At 33.9% G+C, this 24,259-nt stretch overlaps 1 protein-coding gene across 1 annotated transcript in view; it reads left to right on the forward strand.

Annotated features, from left to right (window-relative positions):
* The window catches only part of CNTNAP4 (contactin associated protein family member 4), a 214,761-nt gene that overhangs the window by 165,156 nt on the left and 25,346 nt on the right, over positions 1-24,259 (forward strand). The window contains exons 12-16 of the mRNA XM_088519940.1: positions 1,002-1,121; positions 4,364-4,561; positions 8,683-8,839; positions 11,673-11,800; positions 20,324-20,494. Coding sequence (XP_088376066.1) covers positions 1,002-1,121; positions 4,364-4,561; positions 8,683-8,839; positions 11,673-11,800; positions 20,324-20,494 — 774 coding nt within the window. The remainder of the gene's footprint in view (positions 1-1,001; positions 1,122-4,363; positions 4,562-8,682; positions 8,840-11,672; positions 11,801-20,323; positions 20,495-24,259) is intronic.

Raw genomic sequence — 24,259 nt, forward strand, 5'->3', positions numbered from 1 at the left:
AATATAATCCCTTTTGTTTCATTTCAAATAGATCTAGAAGTTTTAATGTGGAACACGACATAGCGTCAGCAATCATCAGCCAAAAATTACAGAGAAATAGCACTTATCCAAACAATAGCTTCTTAAAACAGCACCTCTTTTGGTTTACTTTAGTATTTTTTAATACATCAAATTTATATAGATAAAAATCTTCTCAGCTATGCATAATCCTTAGTTAGTTGTGTTATTATCTAAGTAGTCTCTGTAGATTTTTTTGAAGGTAGTGGCGGATTCTTTTTGGCAGTGCCTTTTCCAGTTTTGATGACAGTTAACAGATGGACAGAAGATGGACATTATTTTAAAAAGAGAGAGCATGAACAAGAGCTCAGTAACAATGGATTGACTGAACAACAAGTTACTCTGAAATAATCTTTCTGTAGATTACAAAAGAGAATACAGAAGCCCCCTTGCCCAGGTTTCTATCATAAAAAATTATTATAGACTTTTCATCAGTTCTTAGCTGATATAAAGTATACGTGACATGGACTGAGGAGCTGTAATTTTGTCTTTGCTGATTCAGTTCATTCTCTGTAGTCCCTAACAAGTTGTTTGCCCTTTTATCTGAAAATAAGAAGCGCACAAGCCAAAAAATGCCAGGAGCCAACTAGAACATCTAGAAATACTGCCTGCCTTCTCTTGTATGTAATAAGAAAAAATCTTGTTCAGCTGCGATAGTTCATTATGCTATTTGCTGCCTCAAAATTCTATTTTGAAATACAGAAGAAAACACTTGGGAAGGTCCTTTTAGATCTCCCCTTTAAGAAAGCCAAATGTTCCTTAAAAAAATAGATAAAATGTATAGTTTTAATTGTATGATTTCTTCTGTTTTCTTTAGCTCTGAACAAACACTGCCTCTTTTCCTCATACACAGGCCTATGAAGTTTTTTTTTTTTTTTTCCCCTTCAGTGAATAAAATGTAAAATGATGCCATTATGTTTGTGATAGAATATGTTCTTTTGCAGCCATCTATGAGCAGTCATGTGAAGCCTATAAGCACAGAGGGAATACTTCAGGCTTTTACAATATTGATTCAGATGGAAGTGGCCCCTTGGGACCATTTCTTGTATACTGTAATATGACAGGTGAGGTGATAAACTTCCTTAACTCACAGTTTGGTCTGTATGCATGCTCATTTGGAGGGAATTTCATAATAGATTGTCTTTGAGGGGGTAGTTTTGCTTTAACTGAAGTTGGGGTATCTCTGAGGACATTTAAGGAAATGAGAGATAATTTATGTTTTATGAGAAAATTACCGATATTTTGCCTGCAGTCCTTGTCAACATTTGTAATTCAGAACAAAACTTCCATTTTTATGAGGAATACAGACATTAAACTACAATCCTTGTAGATCTTCTGAAAGAGGCATATTCCACTAGTGGGATTCTCATAGACTTACTTTCTAGCACTTGATCTCTTTTTCTGCATCCGTTTTTTTTGCATGCAGTCCTTTCTGTCACTGGTAGTCTACGTATATGGATTTGTTGTCATTCAGCTTTCTAACAAACTGGGTGAAATTATCAGTTCATGATAAGCTTACATCATTTGAACCTTTTGAACTTTATTGACCTTTTGAAATTTATTTTGTGTCCATTTTCTTTTTAATTAGCTTCTTTTTTCTCTCTTTTTATTTTTTTTCTTGACTGCTTACCAGCCAAAATAGTGGGGATATTTCATATTTTATGTGATGAAAAGATGTTCCATTTATGAAAAGGGATCTTTACAGGGTTTCAGCTCTTTGAAAGATTAGGTGGATGAATCATGGATGAATTTGTTTTGAATATATCCCAAATGTCAAGAATTTGACTTAGAGAACTTAAAATCATCTTCTGTTTTTTTTTTTGTTGTTGTTGTTGTTGCTGTATTTTTTTTTAATGTTGTATGTTTCATCAACAATTTTCTTCACCTATCAAGGAAAAAACAATCACAATCTATTTGCTGGGAAATTGATACAACTGTGTCTGCCAACAACATTGGTTGATTTTCACAGTAATCAAAAAACTACTGCTAGTCTCCCCACCCGATCTCAAGACTTTGGCTGATTAAGTAAACTGTGCTTGCTCATAGTGGACATACTTCAGATTAGCATAGGCCTTTGAAAAGAACTACCTGTGTCCTGTGAGACTAAAAGAGACCAAAGAATTATGGCAGAAAGAAGGCTATTTTTTTCAAACCAAGTCTAACCCTCTGAGGTACAGTGTGGTGTCAGATTTATCCTTGTGTGTCCATGAACAGCTGTTACAGTTTTCCTCAGTCACTCCTTATCCACCACATTAAGCAAACCTCTTTGATCAGTTTTTCACCTTGCGATGCAACCTGACAGGATGAATCTTCTTTATTTGTTTCTTTCCCCATTTCCCACCAGAGGCAGGGCACACAGATGCCTGTGTTCCTTGCAGCCCTGCCTTATCTTTGTCAATCCTGTGGCTTTATTTTCGGGCAGCTGGGAGGGAGGTGCCTTTCCTTGCCTTCAGTATTGGCAGTGGACTTCAAAGTGAAAGGCCTGCAGTCCAAAGTGCCCTTTAAGTAAGCATTTGATTTACTCTAATTTGGGCAAAATCTTACCATCAATGATAATAAAGCTGCATGAATAGACTCCTTTGAGTATAATACTTCTAGAATAGGGATCACATCTGGATGTTTCCTTTATGTTTTTCGTAAATAGTGTCCTCTAAATGACAGCAGTTCTTTTCTTACTATAAAAATCTGCTGTCAGCCTTGTGTCTCCTACAGGAAGTTAATGAAATAAGGCAAAACTCTATTAAATAGTTATAAATATTAATATAAGAATATTATTAATATTAATTCTATAATAGTTATGAAAAATAATATTTCTCATATCCACTAAAATTGCATCATCATTAAGTGACCAGAATATGGTAAACATGAATGCAGGCTTGGCTTGACTTGACATAAATCAGCTTTAACTATGGGGTTTGCTCAACCCTACCTGGGAACAGATTTAGTTAGATGAGTTAGATTGCCATAGCCTCTGTAAGTGAAAGCTGAAGCAACATAAGCTTGATGCTTTGCTCTTCACAGTGTAAGAGGATTTAGTAAAGCTACAAAAAAGCAGAATCATATTTTTTACAGGTGGCCTCTACTGGCCATCTGTATTTACAGAAATGTATATTTTGGGGGTCATAGAGGGTTTAACCTTTGTACTGCCAAGCAGACAGAGTACTTTTACACTCCCTTGTATGTGACCTTCAAGAAAGGATGAGCAATGCCTTCTTGTGCTATATTGTCAGCCAATTTAATGTCTCAGAGTGAAGAAAAAATCTATTCTTTAGTGATGAAGTAATATATAATATGACTCCTGGTAAATTTAAAAGAAATGACTTCATTTCAATATTGTGACATTAAAGTGACTTCTTGATTTGTTTGGTTTTGCATTAGAATAAGTGTTTATAGTTAAAATATTTTCCACAATTATCATAGAAAGTTGAAAGATCTGTTCTGGCAATATTTTATATACTCCAGATTTAAATGAATCGTTAGTCCTGCCTATACAGTGTAGGTTAGTACAGAATTGCGTCACCAAGCAGTATCTAAGCAAATAATAAGCAGCATGTATTTTTTAGGGAAATGCAGCACTCAGAACCTGAACTAGTACTTCATCATATTACATCATTGAGTCAAGTGGGAATAGCTTGGTGGTTATCATAAATCAGTACTACCTCAGGTATTTGTAAACAACTCTCTATTGAACTTTGAAAGTTCTTGAGTCCTAAAATATTGGACTTTTATTAAATTAAGATTTTGAATAATGGATCAAATAATGAGTACTCTTTGATTTCAGCTGGCTAGGAAAACCTTCATATAATCTGGGTTTTATAGTAAATGCAAAATGTGAGTTACTTTTGCTTCTTCATATAGCAGCAAAAGGTGCAGGCTATTTTCTCAGATGAAGTAATTCATAATTCAAAAATACCATGACAAATGTAATGCAGATAAAATGTAGGATTGTTTTAAGTGTTACTTTATGAACTATTTAGGTCTGGGAGAAGTAACAATAATAAAAAATATTTTTTCTATTCTATCATATAGAATATGTCTTATTTAAAATATAAGTGTATGTGTAACTTCGCTTACTCTTTTTTTCCTCAATATTTATATCAAGCTGATTACGGTCATGAAAACCTACTTATAAATAGAAATGATGATTAAATGTTTTCATTTTGCTGAGTTTCACATTCTGAAGTCATTTTTTGGGACCAAAAATCTTACTTTAAACTTTAATAGATTTCTTTATAAATTCTCTTTCCCTTGCCAGCTTTTGTAATTCTTTCACATTCTGTATTAATTTTCACATATGTTTTCCAAGATACAACGTGGACAATTATACAGCACAACAACACCAACTTAACCAGAGTCAAAAGTGCTAATCAAGAGAACCCACACACTGTTTTTTTCAAGTACTCTGCCAGTCTGGACCAGCTGCAGGCTACAATTAACCATGCAGAACACTGTGAACAGGAGCTTGCTTACCACTGCAAAAAGTCAAGGCTTTTAGACAAACAGGGTAAGTAAAGAAAACGCATCTTATTATGACGCTTAATGCTTTTTATTTTACTAAATACTGCAGATATTTAGTTCTAGCACGAGACATTTTTCCATTTTATGACAATATTTTTAAATATCTAGTAATCAAATTCCTGTATTTGAACCAGAAAAATACCGATTTTGGTTTATGATGATTTTCATTCACAGTATTAATTACTCTCAAAGTTATTTTTTTTGGTAAATCTATTAAATTAACAGAGATTGTTATTAATAGATTCCTGTTGGTTTACTTTCTGGAATTTTTAGTCAATTATTAAGTACTGAAGAAATACAAAGTACTTTTTAGGTGTTGTATTGTTAATATAAAATATATAAATTGTGCTTAATTTGTGGATACCTGAAAAAAATATCTTTGCTTTAAGAGAAGAATTACTGGGTGTTCTCTGATGTACTTAAGTTAATGTAGATAGTCAAATTCACATTTTAACTCTCATTGAGGCATATCTGCCTTTAGCAGGCTTGTGTGTAAAAATCTGCTTTAATTCATTAAATATTACAAAATAATTTTGGAAAAAAAAAACATTGTTTTCTGTCTCTTACAAAACCAAACTAAAATGGGTATCTGAAACTTTTCCTGACTTTTTTCTTTTTTTTTTTTTTTTCCTAATAATAGAGCAAGAGGAGAAAGGAGGCATTTGAGTTCTGTAGTCTCTGGTCTCACCCTCACTCCTTTCTGTGTATATTCTGCCTCCTTACTTATGACTACTAAATGCCTTGCAAAGTAAGACAAAAACAAAACAAATATAAACACAAAGCTGAAATACCTGAAAGGAGAAGTCAGGGTACAAGTCCCTTATTTTACATCATTTGATATCTAGAATTTTGAATTAGCATGTGACTTCTGTGTAAGTTAGGTAGGGGAGGATTTCAGTCAATCCAGAGAGTGAGCACTAAGGTAAGAGAAAGCTAACATCAACATTAGTTCAGTCGTGGCTTCTTTACTGACACTTCTAATCAAAGTCAATGCAGAGTTTCCTGATGTAAGGTTGAGATAATAATCTTTTTTTTTTTGTTAAAAAGAGATCTAGGATTTATGTTCTCTACCCTATTTCAAATCAGCCAGAGCTACATTTTTCTAACTTCTTAGCTTTTCCTTATCTCCTTTTAGCATTCTTGATTAAATCACTTCTTTAAAATAAAACTCATTCTTTTTACATTTAGGAAATCAGATGAGCCCATTTCAAGTGTAATAACTGTTGCAGAAGAAGCCAATAAGACTAGACCCTGTCTGAGACGTATTAACAGAAAGCCATCTGAAAAAGATGCCTCCTTATGCAGTGCTAAGATACTGATCAGAGGTTCAGAGGGAGGAAAAGGGATTATTTTTTGTTTGTTTTGGTTTGGTTTTCCTGCTCAAAAATGTGTATTCAGGTGCTCATTTTTTCAAGAAACTTAGTGATTAGTGTGCAATGGTATCTTCAGCATCTATGCTCTATCAGCAGCAAACACTGGGAGTTTGCAAGGAATTTTGGAGCACATTGACACCTGTGAGGTTTGTCTATCAGTGGAAGACTAGGGCTATGTTTACACATGATCACTGTAGTGACTATAGATTAAGAAGACCTGACCAAGCCATCTTTAAACAGCATGGATCAGATATCTATCTCAGAATAACACAATAATGCAGAGATATACACAGAATTACCTGAGATCGATAGTCCTGCTGAGTTAGCTTCTGTAAGCTGTACACTTGTAGAAGTGCTCAAGACATCTACTTTGAAGAAAAATTGACAGTGCACAGGTAAGCACTGTTTAAAACTGGGTTGTGTCTATTGTGTTTAACCAAACTCCAGTCCGTGTTGTCAACAACATGGGTTTTAAACACATCCTAAAATATTTTTCTTGCAGCAAATATTTTAATTCTTTAAACTCCTCAGAATGCAAGCTGTAAAATATTATTAGTGGGAAAATCCTCCAATTTGTCATCGCTATTTTTTTCTTGTCAATATAAGTTTAGGACATTCTTTCACTAGAAGGGACAACCTCAGAAGAAATCTAGCAACTTTTTAAAATTCCAAGGTCGTTCAATCAGATAAAAGGTCTCCTTCATCTCCTGCGTATCATTCCAGTAGCCCCCACTTGGCAAAAATTTGGATGAATTAACAATCCTATCTCACTTTCATTTCTTTATTCTTCAAAATATAATTTTCCACTGAGAAGTATGGAGGAAAGAGGGAATATTATTACGAAGAGGGAAAGTTATTATGAACATAATTAAATAGAAGGATTTGAAATGCAAATAGTATATTATCAGATTGCATGAACAATTTAATCCCACCCACTTCTGTAACCTCCAATAAGCATGTCTGACAAAAAAAAAATGATACTCTTATTAAGTGAATTTGAGGACATGCAGTGCAGGCAATAATTCTTGATTGACTGTATTTTAAGAATACATTACAGTCAGCCAGCCTGTACAATATTTTCAAATCATGTCAGGAAAGAAGTTACCTGCTACTGTATCTGTGTGTTCATTTTGAGGAATCTCAAGCCCTTTTTATTAGCTTTATTTTACTCTAGACAATATTTACTGCTAAAGCAGAAATACCAGCTTGGATTAATCAGTGTGAACTTGCAGTGTTTCAGTAAATACTGTCTTCTCACCTAGCTTTATGAACCAGTAACTCAGGCAAGCTTTTAAATGCTCCCCAATGTCCCCAGCCAAAGATTGAGGATATTAACTCATAACTACAATGTAAGGTTTAGGTATGTTGTTCAAATGGCAGAAATACACTGCTTTTTGTAGTCCTTATCATTGCAAGATTTTTAAAGTGTTGACTGATAAATTATTTATAAACTATCGCTAGCTTTTCTTCCCCCTGTGGTGGCTTGAAAATGGAAGCATACTGGCCATTATGCAAGTTTGACTTTTCCAGAAACTGTTCTCACTGTTTTTTGGCCTGCTGGAATGACAGTTGTGTTGTAATGAATGCAGCCAATATGTTTATGAGCCCAGAGATTGTCAGTGTAACAGAGGTCTTATCTAACAGCAAAGTTTAATAAGCAGTGGCAGTTGTAGGCAAAGCTGAAACTAGGATAAATTCCAGCTTCTTTGTGGAGGGTTGCTGCTGAAAACGTTGAATTTCAGCAACATCAATAAGAAGTGTATCTACAAGGAACTTTACTATTTAACAGTATTTGAATTTCTTCTTATGCTCCAACTTTCATTCATTGCATCTTTTACCCTTCTTCTCTCTCATTTGAGATGGTTTATCTTTATGCTTCATTTCTTTAACGATTATCTGCTCTGTATATTTTGTCTATTTATTGCTATGCTTGCTTGGCACCGTCTTTGAGTTTAATGTGCAAAGCTGTAGCATTAAGAAAATACCTAGTTTTATCATTTTGCTATAAACAATGATGACCCGATGCACTCCACAGAGAGGTAATAGGCTTGGGATACCTCATTTCTACCCACTGGATACATCTACTTTCTTTTTAAGCATGATCATTAATATGATTGCTGCAGCCTCTAAGTATATAAATTCTGAATCCATTGCCTGTGATCTAACACCTTTCTTTGGGCATATCTGATTACCATCACACAGCAGTTCTGTTCAGATGCTTAATCTGCATCAGAGATAGGTGTGGTACTCTACAGTACACTTGATAATGGGAGGAGTCGATTTCCGAGGGTTTTTTTTTTTTTTTTTTTTTTGACTCTTCACACTCCACATAGAGAAATTGGTAGTTCTGCAACCTGAAATGGATCTTTCTTTGGAAATATCAGCTACCTTAATTTTTAGGGTGATGGCATCTCCTTTTTCATGAGGTATTTTAAAATATAGCATAAATGGACTGCTTAAGATAAATGATTCTAATATCATGGCTGGTTGAGCTAGTGACTCTGACTACTCTTTTACATTAATTCAAGCAAAAACCTGTGACAATACCTGCTAGGGAAGTATTAAAATGGATTATTAATTATCATTATCCAAGTCAATTTTTTTCATCTGTTTAGACTTTTTAGATTTGAGAGCTGATTTCTCTTGCTTAACATTTTGGAAAACTATTTGGATGAGAAAAAGTGGGAGAAGCAAGATATAAACTGGGCACTGATTTTCTCTAACCTACTTTCAGATGGGAGGCCATTGAGCTGGTGGATTGGAAGAACCAATGAAACACAGACATACTGGGGAGGTTCCTTGCCCACCGTTCAAAAATGTGCTTGTGGATTAGAGGGGAGATGCATTGATTCCCAACATTACTGCAACTGTGATGCTGACCGAAATGAATGGTGATTTTTGTACTGTTGTATATTCATGATAACTTTTTCTTGTTAGCAAATGGATAGATTGGGTACACATGCACATAAACTTTAGCAGATTTGTAAGGCCAGGGCTGTTGTAAAGTTAAATGACCACACTGTCATTTGCTTTCTTGATATAAAATATGATTTCTCAGCAAATTAGAACTGAATACATCAACATTATTGTTAATTCTTTTGCTTGTTTTGAAGGGTTATAAGAGTTATTTGGGAAGGATTTATTTTATATTGTACATTTTTGGAACAAATTGAATTTTATATTTTCAGAAGCTAAGCTCATGTCTTCAGTGTGACTTCAGTTTTTAAATTCATAGTATTGAAGGTAGTTTAAACCATGAGGTCCTAGAAAAAAATAAATGAAGATTTCAAGGAATGTCTAATCTTATTTTTATTGCATTTAAGCCTAAACTTTTTTACTCCAAATTCCGCTAGGTTAATTATCTAAAACTTAAATAATTGAATTTTGAGGCAGCAGAGTCAAGCATTCATGTGAAATCCTAGTCAAAGGAATAGAAGTATTTCTAGAATTTAGATCTTCTGCGTGTACCTGAAATTAATCTTGTGGCATTTGTGAGCCAAATTAAATAAATAACATCAAAAATAAGTCCCTGCTATGAAGTCAAATCTGAAACCTAACTTTTATTTAGTATATTGGATCCCGCTTTCTCAATAATAGCTCCAGTGCAGTGTAGGTACTTGATTAACCAGGCCAGGAATGTTAAATTAAAACTTCACTGTTTAAGAATTTTTTTAAAGATTTTAAGCTTTTTAAAGCATATTTAATGTCTATAAATCCTATCCAATCGGTAGGCAATGTATGCACATTAATGCATGTATTTTTTAGTAGCAGTATCAGCTAAAGGATCTAGCTCTGGGAGGGAGAATAGAGTATGTAAGGAAGGTAATTAGGAACATCTTGTGATATGTAGAAAATCAAGCAAGAAATAGCTAGTGAATTTGGTTTGAAAATGCTGATACTCTTGTCATGAGTAGCAAACTTGGCAGATACAGAAGTGAGAATATAACAAAGGACTCACCACAATTCCTTACAAGTATCAGAAGTTGCTATAGATTTACAAACAAAAAGAACATAACGTCTGCAATAAAGTTCGGTAAGTAGTATCTGCTGTGTTCGGTGTAATAAAGAGCTTAAACAAATACCTAGCAGACTAAGAATTTCCCTATTATTGTGCTATATAAAAATATAAGCAATTAATGATTCCAAACCACGAAATAAATGTTAGAAAATAAGCACATTTTGACACAGGACTTTGAGTAGTTGCTAGTATGTATAAGATATTCTTGCTCATTTTTGCCTTTTGTTTAATCCATGCTCACATTCATAGGCATAGTTTATAGTGATACCATAGTTGTGTATAAAGGAAATAGAAGGTTATCCAGATACAAATCATGGATGCATGTATCCGCTATTAGCAATCTGAGTAATTTGTATTTTGCTGAATACATTTAATAGGAAGTATAATGGCTCTGGTATAATATTTCTGCATGTATGACACATTATTTTTAATCTTAAATGAAGAAACCTATCCCAGTAACTTCATTGGTATGGACCCTATCTTTATATTCATTCTGGTATTTGTGCCTAACATTACCTATGAATTCCTGGAGACCAATGGTTTGAATCAGTTACTTCACTATTGCTCGTATAGCAGCAAGTGCTGATGGAAGCGTTATCTTGTTGAGACCCTTTCTGAATGAGCATGCAGAAACACAGTTATGCACCATATGTTTATGAGACATAGCCTTGGAACTGTGAGTTCGTAGTGAAATATATGTGATTTTGTAGCCTGGCTACAAGTAAAATTGTAGACGCCCTTGTTAGACTACTCAAAAATATATATAAAAATATATATATATATAAACCATACTCAATCTGAAAATAGAGTAAAAGAAAAAAAACCACTTTCTTAAAAATCTCTGAGCAAGCAGATACCATCTACAGAAGATGTAAGATATTTTCCTCTCATTTTGCCTTATTTATAACATAGCTTTATGCTAAGCAAACGATTTTACCAATTTTTACTTTTGTTAGTTCTAATCAGAAATGCGCTATATCTCCCCTCATCAAAAATTAATATACAAGTTGTTTTTGAATGTTTCACATGAAGTTGCAAAATGGATAGACATAAATTGTCCATGGGGAGAAGATTGGTGATGATTATAAGGATAAAAGAAAAAAAAAAACACTAATTTCATTCAGCTCTCTCGGGGAATCTCTTCCCATTCCCTGTGTATGTAGCAGGCTGAGAGAGTAGTGTGGTTGCTAAGTTTGACCCCAATCCCAAAGAGCTTGCTGTCTGAAATGTATCTCTAGCATTTAATCTCTAAGCAACATGAATTCCACTCCATGTCCCTACCGATGTCTCTGGGTCCATTAAGTGGGGTATCTCTTAGGAATGGACTAGGTGGAAGGACTGGACTTTCCAAAATGGTCCCGGGTGGTTAAATATCTCCATGCCTTTGGTGAAAGCAATTTTAGTGTCAACACCTGTGTTTAATGAAATTCAGTTGTGACACTATCAAATACACTGTCTCGTGATTTTACAGATGAGTACAACAATGAACCTACTCACTTCTCATGCGATTGTTTTCACTTCTTTAAATGACCGCAGTATCAATACCAAAGCATACAGAAGTATGCTCACATTTATATTTGCGGTCACTTCTGTTGCCAAAGCTCTTTTCTGATAATTCTTTCTTCCTCTCCCAAAATGTATCAATAATAAGGAAATGTGTTTATCCAAAACATTTAGGAGAGTTCTGGCTGCATTTTACCTTTCAGGACTAACGATACTGGATTCCTCTCCTACAAGGACCATCTCCCAGTAACAGAAATGGTGATCACAGACACTGACAGACCAAACTCTGAAGCGGCTTACAAGCTTGGGCCGTTGCTTTGCCGCGGTGATCGTACGTAACAACTGCAAAGTTTGCTAAGTATTGATGTCAATAAATTTTAAATTCTGTATGCTAAACAAGTTAATATATTGCTTATTCACCCAGTTCTTTGACTAATTAGAAAGAAAAAAAAAAGTCATAGTCCCTGAACTTTAAAAAGATACTTATATGTATAAAAGATACTTATATATGGCAGTAGTAAAAAGAAAAAAGAAGCAGTTTTCAAACAGACATTCTGAGGACAAACTCCAGTGTTTTCATGTGTTTTCAATTCAGTTATGAATTAAACTTTACAGGAAGAAGAATTAAGAATTGTTTATGATATTTTGGGAGAAACATGTCCATTACTATGTACGTATGTCTTTCTCACCAAATCTTATCTGTGTTAAATTGTCTTGAGTACTTGTGCAAGTAAAAAGACTATAGTGAAGAAAATTAGATCAGAATATAGTGTATTTATGAGCAAAATTTCAACTCTGAAAATTTTAAAATTCAAAAGATGGTTCAAAATGTAAAGCTAAAAATAAGCACAAAATATTTGTACAATAGCTAGAAAATGATGAGGTATGAACAATCATTGACAGGCAATGAGACATCTGGGGAAAATATGGTATCTTATGACATTTATAATTTCATCAATCAGTAATAAGCTCAGAAATGTTTTTTGAGAAACAAAAATATAGATCATCCTAAAAATTTTGATTTAAGGGGTAGGATTTTAGCCTGTAGTTTAGGGAAGGGTTAAATATATTTAATAAACGTCACTTTTTAAAAAACAAACATTATCCTATTGACCTCCATAACCTTAGTAATCATGAACCCCAGTGTTGCTTTAGATAATTACAAATTATTATTTCTATTTGTTACGTGATTGTTCTTTCATCACATGACATGTTTGTTTTTCAAATTTCTTCAGCCTTTATGAATAAGAGTGTGTTTATTTTTATATTATCTCTGCTTTCAGTCCTGTGACTTGTCAGGGTGATTATGCCTGAAAGATTTGTTAACAAATGTGTATTAAAGCAGTGCATTCTAATTTTCTTATGAAAATTCATGAGGCTCAAAAATACAGTTTGGGCCTTCCTTTTTTGAGACCTTGTTCTGGATGGGCTCGGGATTCGGGAATAATCAGCCAGAACGAGGTGATTACATCAAGCATTTATTCAGGTTCCTTTCTCATTTCCTTCCTTTCTCATTTCCTTCCTTCCTCATTTCCTTCCTTTCTTCCTTCCTCATTTCCTTCCTTTCTTCCTTCCTCATTTCCCTTCTTCCTTCCTTCATTTCCTTCCTTCCTACCTCATTTCCTTCCTTTCTCCATCCCTCCCCCTGTCATTCCCTCTCTCCCTCCTTCCTTTCCTACCTCATTTCCTTCCTACCTCGTTTCCTTCCTTCCTCCATCCCTCCCTCCACCATTCCCTCTCTCCCTCCTTCTTTTCCTACCTTGTTTCCTTCCTACCTCGTTTCCTTCCTTCCTCCGTCCCTTCCTCTACCATTCCCTCTCTCCCTCCTTCCTTTCATCCCTCCTTCCTCGCCTCCAAGTGCATGACTTGGCATTTTCCATGTTCATAAGATGCCTATCAGATTCCTTGTTTCCATTCTGTTGAGGTCCTTCTGGATGGTAGTTCCAGTCTCAAGGATTAGATGATGTTTTATTTACATTAAAAAAAAAAAAAAAAAGATAACAGAAATAGAAGCAGGGACAATGACAAAAATGGAAGTACTTACAGCTCATGTACTATTAATAAATGTGGAAAATTCCCATCTCACTGCTGACTAGTTCCCAGCCATTATTAATTATGTACCCTGACCCCAATTATCACAAATCTTAAAATATAGATCCCAGCTATCTTTCCCTGATGCATCATTAAAATATACACACAGTACTGACACCCACTGACCTCCCTGTCTTAATTTGATATTTTCTTAGTCTGAGTGACTGAATTGCTATAAAATTTCTTAGCGATACCAAAATATCACAACATTTCTAGACAAGTTGCTATAGAAAACTTTAATATATCAAGAGGAGAAGTACAAGAAGTCATAGTCCAAATGTCAGTTTTACAATGTGAAAGAGTGTTATAGATTTAACTTCATGGAATCAATTTGGGATTGAAATAATCTCAGTGAGAAGAGCTTTCTGATTATAACAGCTAATGGTAATAATATAGCAGAAAATTTGGAAAGGAGCGTTCATTTACCTTATTTAATAGTGACAGTACGAATCATATTTTTGTCAGATATTTTCAATATACCATTAAGACAAAAGCAGTGAGAGATGGCATGCTTTCAGGCACCTTAGTGCCTTGAGAAAACAATACAGTATTTCTTTCTAATTCAATTTTCCAGAAAATAGAAAAAAAAAAAAGTTGTTTTAGTGGTTGTTGAACTCAAAAGCAGAACACAGCCTAGACTAAACTGTCTTATAACAGCAGGGATTGTTAGTAGTGTACTGAATCTTGAAGAAGGAGGAGTATTTTCTGATGTGATATGTATATATCTATGAGGTTGTAATTGAAAGCATTTTAATTATTTTTTTTGCTGTGGTTTTATTCTGCATCTTTGGGTAGGTGGAGAACACATGATTTAGAACAAATACCCACTTCTCTGCAGTGCTATTAAACAAGGAAAAATAGATATTCTTGGTTTCACAAGTAAGATTTGAAAGATATCCAAAGAGATTATTGCTTATTTCTGCTTCTGTCACACCCAAAGACTAAATTATATAATTCCACCTCATAGAGGACTCTTACTAAACATGTGGGTTTTTTTATTCTTTCTAACAGGAATGAGAGATGAGGGAAAAGTTTGTGATACACACATTTGATATTTCCTCAAATAGTCAAGCAAAAAGGACTGTAAAGGACTGTAAATTCTCATGACACCAATAATCTGTTCTTTGTAGAATAACTATTTAGACATAAAAATAACTGTTTATGCCAACATCAAAATAAAATAGATCCATAAATAGTTCAGTGAATTGAATTGTCTAACTCACACACCCTTTTCGACTGTGTTTCCATCTTGGACATACTTGATAAGTTATTTCTAAAAGATTTCATAGTATAATTCAAAAGCATACCAGTTGTCCTTATGTGATTAGTTGGATTGGTTTTTTGTTTATATGTTTGTTTGTTTTACTATTTTATTTAAAATTGCACAACTGTATTTAGCTTCTTAATGCTAGCTCTATTGATTAGTTCTCTTCAACTCAAATTTACAAATACTTAAAGGCAGAAAATCAAACCATATTTGCAATACCAAAGCAGGGCAGAATGACTTAATATTGTAAGCAATAATAATAACAACATAAATGCCATTATTGTTCATTTTATTTATAAAGTTCCATTTGGTTATTACTGATTTTTCTCAGCATTTGTGATACAACCAGATTTCTGTATTTCGAAGATGCTAAAGTTAAATGAAAATAGGAATGACATTCCAGGTGAATTTGGCCATTCAGAGAAAGTACTCCCAAAAAATTAGTTCAATTAGTTTGGTGACAGTTCTACGCAAACATTCACCGTTTTCTGTCACCTTTAAAAGATATTATTGATTTGCTTCTATATTCTCTTATGATTTTTTTGGCTGTACACTAAAATACGTGTAATAAATTACATGTCAGCAATGTTGGTATCAGATTTCACGTGGTAGGCTAGATTTAAAAGCTAGATTTAATGAAAGCTGAGATCTATATTAATCTATGGTCAACTGAATGGGACAGTTAGAAGAAATTTTTAGTATACAAAGAAAAAAATGGGGCTTTTAGTAGATAGAAATACTCTTATTTTGACAAAAAAAGATATGAGTTTCATGATTTTTTATCAGTATTTAAACAGAAGACTTATACTGGTGAAATTATAATAAAGTCAGTTAGTAAGACTTTTCAAAATCAAGCATTCAAGTTTTTCTTTCTATGAGAGTTGGCTGAAATACATATATATATATACATATATATATATATATATATATAATACTAACAGGTGCCAGAAAACCTTGGAACATACAAATATTTCTGAAAGACTGGAAGAAAACTACTGTGCCAATATTATGGATAATAAATGGGTAATTATAATCTGTCAACACTGGATTGATTCGTGGAGCAAAATAAAGTTGTTGATACAGATCTTAACAGAATAAAACAAAACATATGGATAATGCAATATAATGTAATGTAATCCCTCAAATTTTTGAGGGATTAGTATTTTGGTTGGTAAAAGTGATAGTGGTGAAGCAAGATACTTGGAATTCAGTAAGACATGATGAATTATCACATCATTGTTAAATAAAATGTATTAGAAACTCACAAATTCGATTGCAAACAGATAATGCAAGCAGGTTATTGCAAGATGATAATCCATCCAATCTGAATTCTCAATTCTCTATATATACATAGATGTATCTATGTATATATATCTGACATTCTTTAATGGATATGAATGTTGATAAGGTTTAGGAACCCTCTGTATTAACAGATTATAGATAATATTTTTATTGATGGTAACATAATAACTTTTTAAATTAACGATCAGCCAAAAGGTCTGTTCCTCTTGTTTACAATCACCTGAGAAGTCAGGGCATATCTCTTTGCTGTTTAAAACACATGTCTTTGCATACTCAGTGTCTATCTTTTCCTCAGGTTTAGCTGAACAATGTCAATTTATTTTTTTCCAAGTAAACTTAGATCTAATCAGCACTATTTTGGCTCTTTTAAATGTTTTTTGCGTAGTTAGTCAAATAATTTAATACAAATCTATCCATCTAATTTTTAACTGTGTAAATACAGTCTACGATTTGCATTAAGGAGTTGAAAAGATGCCTCTTTTAGTGAAAGCCTCATGAGCTCAGTCTGTCTGCTTAATTCAGATGAAGCTTGATGGATTTCCCATCAATGGATAACTTCATTTTAATCCAGACTGAGGATTTTTTCCTAGAATAAATGCTCTTTTTCAAACAGGAATTGATTCAGGGAAGTTATACAGTCTGTTCTATATAGGAGGTCAGACCAAATGATCACAGTTTTCCCCTACAGTCTTTTAATCTATGACTCTTATAATAAGCTGCAGTGTAGTGGAGCAGAAAGCAGTGGTACAGATGGGACAGCTGTACTCCACAAATTCTCAAAGGCAAGCAATTGCCATCTGGCCAAATTTTAACTTTAGAAGGAGCAATGCGCACACCTATCAGTAATCCTGTCCGTCTTGTTGCTGTGCTGGGTGACGCGAAGCTTTTGAACATAGCAAAGCTGACTGGGCAAATCTGAAGGAAATAGATGTGATTTAATCATGTAATAGATCATGATTATTTTCTTGCCTTGTTTTGCGCAGGAATGAAGGAAGGCAGTACCTCTCATCCCCATCCATAAAACATTAGCATACAAAGAGTATGATCACATAAGTTAAAGGCCAGTTTAAGAGGCCAGACAAAGAGTACCAGACTGAAGATAAGGGGGTAAATTCAGACTTGATAATTTTATTGAGATCAGTCAAATAAGTTTAGGTCCTACACTGATAAGATGATTTACAACAAGAACCCTTTTTACAATATTACCCTTCTATATTGTTACTACAGTGCGCTGATTATTTTGTCTTTGTGACATTTCAATGAAATTAAAAAATCTTGTTGACAAGCCTAGGGCCAGAAGCTGGCTCTTACATAGAAGAACGCTTTGTGTTGGAAGCTCTCTGGGGTCCTTTTAAATGTTACACAACCTCCTTCTCAGGGTGGGAATATGGAAATCCTGGAAGGCAGATCAAATAAAGCATCTTTACAAAGACAACAACCCTGTTTGTTAGAGAACTCAACCAGGACCTCCAGGTTGACAGCGGAGTGCTTTAATTACATTTCTCCATAAAAGATAGGCCGTATTTTATGTGTCATGCCAGTTAGAGATGTGATTTCTTTTGGGGAGAAGGAAAGCGGGTCAAAAATATTTATAGAAATGTTGTTCTGCAAAGTAAGAACAATAAATTATTTTCTATTAAAAAATGATGTTTATTTCCCCTGCTCCAGCACTCACTTTTATTGCTGATGGAGTTTCACACTAAGAGAATGAATGGCACAACACTTAACAATATCAACAAGAAATTGTTAAAAATAGTGATAAATCTCTGTTTTGATAAAAGACTTGGAGTACTCTACTACATACATTTACACAATTGTTCTGAAAGTGTCTTATTATTATTATTATTTTGGAAACATTCTAATGACTAATTTACCTATCTGTGTCATTCTCATTTCCCCCTTTTTTACATTACATTTTCAAGTTAGTATATGCCATTTTGTAACATATATAATGCTATAATGCTATAATTTTATTTATTTATAATAAAGAGGGATACCTTCTCCTTTTTCTTTTTTGTTGTTGTTATTGTTGTTTTTATTTATTCACAGAAAGGCTGTAGTCTTACTAGTCAGATAAAATGCTAAATATTATTGATTTCTTATCTGTATGATGATTGTCAATTCCAGAAAACTCAGCAAGAGACAGTGAACCAGATGCTGTAAAGTGAAGATTTTTTTTCCTACCTTGCTTTACAACAGCATAAGAATCTTTCAAATAGAGTATCCATAGATATGTATTTAATCTCTTTTATTCATACAGTACCTTAATGTTCACAAGCCACAAAATTTTGAAGGCTAGGAAAAAAAGAGCAGTTAGAGAAGTCATGTGAAATTAAGGCAGGAAAAATAAACCTTCTAATCTTAAAGACAATTTTGAGAGTCTTAGTATAAAAATAAAATTGTTGAAAAGAGAGGAAGTAGTCAACCTGCCTTTTCAGTCAATGTTTTTCATCATTGCTAAACCCTGCACTCCCACAAGGACTTTAGTCTGATCTTCAAGGATCATTCAAGTGCTTCACTGAAGCTATTCGTATCATTACTCTACTGGACTGTTGCTGCTGCTACTGTTTCTCTTCTAATTACTAGCAATGTTTTACCAATTTTGTATAAATACTAGTATTAAACTTCCTATTGTGTTTGAATTACTGGTAACAGCCAGCCCATTGTTTTCTAAATAGCTGTTATATTTTTGAATCATAATTGCAGCAAAGTTTGGCTCTGCGGGAGCCATGACCTGAAACAGTTGAGAGATATGGGCTTAAAAAACAATTCCATCATGTAAGGCCGGAGCTTGAGCCTTCAGCTCGGGGCACTGCACAAAATGATAAGCTGACTTCCGTGGCTCCCAGGGCCAAAGAAGTTTGTGGTGCAGCACAGGAAACTGAGGTGCAAAGCATCTCTTTTCTCTCCTGGTGCTGAGCCATCTGTTCGCAGCTCTGGCCTATCATGAAAAAATTATCTTGATGGCTGCACTAACCTGTGGCGGCTGGCAGTGCTCCCATGTGGCTTGTGCCGCAGAAAGCAATTGCCAGAATAAAAGCTTGTCCTGCCACATGACTTTTTGGGGCACAGGATTGGAACCCTGATTAACACTCTATTAAAAGATCTAAGGATGATGCGTGATGGGGTTTTGATTTTGCATTGGTGGTCTGTTTGTGTTGCAGGATTTGATTCTGCAGTGAGAGAAGGGTTTGCAAGTGTGGGCTTAGCTTTTCTTTTTCAAAAACTGGGAGTGCCTGGAGCAAAAGACATATTTTTCCACACTATTTAGACTCAAATCACAGTATTATCAGGAAAATGTGCACTGGCCTCGTTCAATTAGATAAGAGCGTATTGAATGGCTCATTTGATTTAGAAGGCAGGATAGCTTAATAAAGAGACAGATCCATCTGTAAGAATTCAGCAGTAATAATAAGGTATTTCTACTTGATCAGCATAAAGTAGATAATGTTCTCATTAGAAGAGAGTGCTTTTAGAGATTATATTATGTATGCTTTTTAATGATCAAGAACAAAATTTAGCACATTATAATTAAATGTCAGCTTAAAGAAAAATGAAACCAGTGGAATAGCTATGTATCTGATCTTGTAATCTTTTCTCAAGTAAAGGTAACATGTTGGAATCCTCCTATAAAAAACAGTGCATAAAAATCTCTACATTGCAGTCAATTAAAGGACAACTATTGTTGTATAATGTAAATATTTAATTCCTGCCGTAGGAATTGCTGAGAACTTTATTGTTCTTTGTATTTTGTGGCAAAAAATCCACTGGACTATGGTAACAACATGATTGTGTTCCTTGTAATGTGGGAAATTGCCGCAGCAATTCCTTATGTCACGTATTGTAGATATAGCACTTTATTCAAAGCTGCTACTTTTATTTGCCTCTGATGAAGTACATTCAGCCATATTTTGAAACAAAAATAGCTGACACAGTGATTCTTGGCCTTTTATTTTCCATTAATTGCTTTTTGGTTGGACTGATCAGTTTAACCAGCCCCTTGAACCTTATCCTGTATCTCCAGGATCCCCTGGTTCTTTCTACTGGCTGAGTGGGAAGCGTTTGTGGGAATTAGACCTGATCCAGGTTACAACTTCTTGACGTGGGCACTTTCCTATGCTTAATCAGTATAAAATTCAAAATGACATATTAGATAATGATGTGTTGCCTTTTTTTTTTGCTCTAATTGAACAGGAGCATTTTGGAATTCAGCTTCCTTCAACACTGAGACATCCTATCTTCATTTCCCTACTTTCCATGGAGAGCTCAGTGCAGATATGTCATTTTTCTTTAAGACTACTGCTTCCTCAGGAGTGTTTTTGGAAAACCTGGGGATTCGAGACTTCATAAGGATAGAGTTATACTGTAAGTAATGCCACCAAAGGGCTTTTTATTAATTTATTTTATCTTTCAATTGGACTAAATTAGAATTTAGTTTAGAGAGAGAATATTTTTAAAATGTTCTCCGGTTTTATTACTGTTGTACTGCTGTTATTGTAGTTTTTTCACTTCCAAATAATGTTCCAACCATAGGACAGAATTTAATTTACAAATGTACCTTCCAAGAGTATTTAGAGACTGCTCAGTCTAAGGACACAACAAAGATGTTCAGCATGCATTCCTGCTTCTTTCTCTTCCCCCACACCAACTTCCTTCCCTCTAAGTTTTGAGGCTAGATCTTACACATGGATGCTGGGAGATTCACTCTGGATCTGAATGATCTCCTGACTTAGGTTATACTCTTTCCTATAGTCAAGGTGAATATGTCTTGAGTATCTTCCCTTTTTTCTTTTTCTTCATGCATCCCCCAAGCATTTGTCTATTGCTTCTACACATGTATATGCTTTTGCTTTAAAGGAGAAAAAAAAAAGGAGAAAAACAAATAGTCTTAATCAGCAATATAACTAATGCAAAATGTATGTTCTATGTTAACTGATTTGTATTTTAGTCTAATACTGTTTATTACCAGTGGAGGGTATTTCAAAGGACAATATAAGAACCTTATTTCAAATAATCCAGTATTCATTTTAAATGCTGCATCGTTTAAAAAGCCTCATTCTTAGTAAGGCATCTTTGAGAGATCTTGATAATTCTTTTGTCTTGGCATTAAAGAAATGCTCATCTTTTTACAGATTCATCAGGTCAGTGAAGAAATACAAATTAAGGGATACATAATAATCATATAAAATAATACTATGGAAATTGTAATATATAGTTAGTGCAGAATGAAATATTTTTTCTTGGTTTTTTTTTTTTTTTTTTTGGTCAAGTTACCCTGTTACCTTCTTGAAACAAACAAAGAAAATACTCACTTTATTCTTCTTTTGGCAGTTTAATTACATAACACCCTGTGTTAAGTTTGATAGATTTGGTTCACATTGGCTTTAACTCTCGTGCTGTATTCAAAAGACACCCTATCTTCATTAATGATTTAACCATTAATGAACAATAATCAACAATATGAATTGCCTTCTTGTTACAGTGTTGTGAACAGGTACAGAATACATGAGCATAATAAACTCAGTGTCACATAATGTAAAAAATATGCTGGATTAGTACTTTAGCAGAGAAACTATGAAGCAATGATGATATTGTGTGATGAATTATTCGATATTCTCAAAATAAAGAGTTTAACCATGAAGTAGATCTAGTTAGAGGAATTAGAAAAAAACTACTGAGAGGAATTAGTTATCCTCTTCTGGCAAACTAAAATAGTTTATCCACATGATTTACAAAAGATCTTACATCTTTCTCCACTATAATAATATGCAGACAAATCCATGTCGCTGTTCCGTTTATTCATAAGCATCCTTCAGTTATAGGATTTGCTGTGTATTATTCTGAGTCATATGACCTGTGCCTGGTAAGGCATGAGGGAAAGTGGAAGGCTTTGCCCTGTTAAGTTGGTCTGAGTGTTTAAAAAACGAAGTTTGTTTCATTTTTCTGTAGCATATAGAGGTATTGCTTTATTTACAGATTCCATTTTAATACATTCAATAAATACCCTTTTTTTTTTTTTTTTTTTGTAAATCACTTGTAGAATTATTTGTACTGGAGACAGATTTGTGTGTTTTCGCTGAGAGTAATAATAGGCAGAAAACAATAATATGAACTTTTACCACAAACATCTATGCAAACAGAAAAACAAACAAACATACAAACAAAACTTAAATCACTTGAACATTTCACACTGTATAGGAACATTTATATTTCATCATCATATACTGATTTCTAATAGATGTGTATGTAAATCACCAACCTACACTTGATACACTATTAATAGTTCAACACAAATCAGTGTCTTTAATTTGTGTAATAAATTACAATAATGAAAATGTCGTGTCAGTATTTAAGATGAGGACTTAATCATTAGAAACCATTAAAAATGATTTAGAACTCATTATGTGATTAATATTTGGCATTCTCTGCTTGATAACACAAAGTTTTTTATCATTTTATTGATTGTTCTCAAGCATTTTATCTATTTTATTTGTAATGTGATGGTCTTCATACATTTAAATTTGTAGCTTTGCTGAAGCAAAAAGAGTCTAGTCAAGATTTTTAACTTGAAATGTGAAATTTGGTGCTGTTCAATTCTATGAACACATCAACATTTCAGTCCTTCTATTTATGATACTCTAATTAGTCATTGTGAAAAGGAAGATTTTTAGCTATATAAAAGCAACAATTTAAACAGATATTTAGGATGGGACTGTGAACACAATCATGTGTTAGTTTGGAGGAGGGTTTGCAGCTACATTGGTACCAGTTTTCAATAGTTTGTCATGGAGCTGTTGTCTGCCTTCTTTTATCCAAACTTATAATGTATTGTCCTGGATGAGGGAGTGCTAACTGCTTAATCTACAGGAGATGTTCCGTTTTCGTATTCTGTAGAATGTTACTTGATAATCACTTTTTGTTTCTCTGTGTGCTTGGTACCCTAAATGATTGTCCATGATTGTGCTTGCTGATAGTCACATTAGCCACAGGTGGCCATGATCACTCTTCATGATTGCCATTGACTACATCTTCCGCTCCACTTTGCCAATCTATAGCTGTGCTCTGCCTATGTTTGAGCGCACCGGCCACTTCTGCACTATTTGGACTATTCTTATTATAATGCAGTCAGATAAGAGTTGCAGGGTGTCTTTATCATCAGAAGAGATTTCCTCCTTGCAGACTTTGCATACTGTTCTGAATACTGCCAGAGTGCTCTTTGCCCATTGGTGCTTTGTTCCAAGAGGACAAGTTTTGCAACACAGTCAACATTTCTCCACTTCCTGTGTCACTCCTTCAATAGGGTTTGACCTTTGTACTCACAAATATTAAATTTCTTCCAAATTTAGTGTGTAATTGGTTTAACAGAGTCATTTAAAATATTTTAAAGTGTTAATTGATTATTTGACATATTCCTTTCAGTCTTAGGACATTTGAACAGATGCCATTAGAGTACCCTAACTCTTTGGATCTTTCTGGTTTATTTCCCCTTTATTTTCAAGATAATGTTGTTTTTCTATTAGTGCTTACATAGTTCATTATTTTATTGATTATATCAAAATATTTATTATGTGTTGTCTTGGCTTTAAAATCTAAGCAGTCACAATGTTTATCAGATCTGTCATTCTAACATGCTATTTGATAGGCACATTCAGTAAGTTCAAAGCAGAATTTGTGTTTTCAGGCTAAACTCCAACAGTGTCCAGAGGATTACAAAGACCTCCCTACAGAAGGTAACATTCAGCAGAAATTCGCTCTACCTGATCACATGGAGTTTCTGTTGCTTTTGTTCTCCTACTATATGTGTCCCTTTTTTTTTTTCACCCTCTGTAAGGGGAGTCTGAGAAATTAACCTTGTCCAAAAGAAAGAAATTTATCCTAAAATTCACTTTACCAAGAATTTATTAGGCATCTGCTATTTCTTCTTAGTATGTACAGCATTATTGACTTTTAAGCAGAAATGATCACTGATTACAGAAGGATTTCTGTTTAAAAATTGACGGCATGCTAAGCCTTATTTATTTTGAAAGTCAAATGCTTTGTGTATATGTCATTATATTTTTCTCTCTCAGGTTAAATTCTTAGAGCAAAATATTTAAAGATAACAAAACTTGTGGCTTAAGAGATCACAAG

The sequence above is a fragment of the Tinamus guttatus genome, unplaced genomic scaffold (genome assembly GCF_059628265.1).
Source record: "Tinamus guttatus ecotype Peru unplaced genomic scaffold, ASM5962826v1 Tinamus_guttatus_pri_ptg000076l, whole genome shotgun sequence".
In the NCBI taxonomy this organism is placed as follows: domain Eukaryota; kingdom Metazoa; phylum Chordata; class Aves; order Tinamiformes; family Tinamidae; genus Tinamus; species Tinamus guttatus.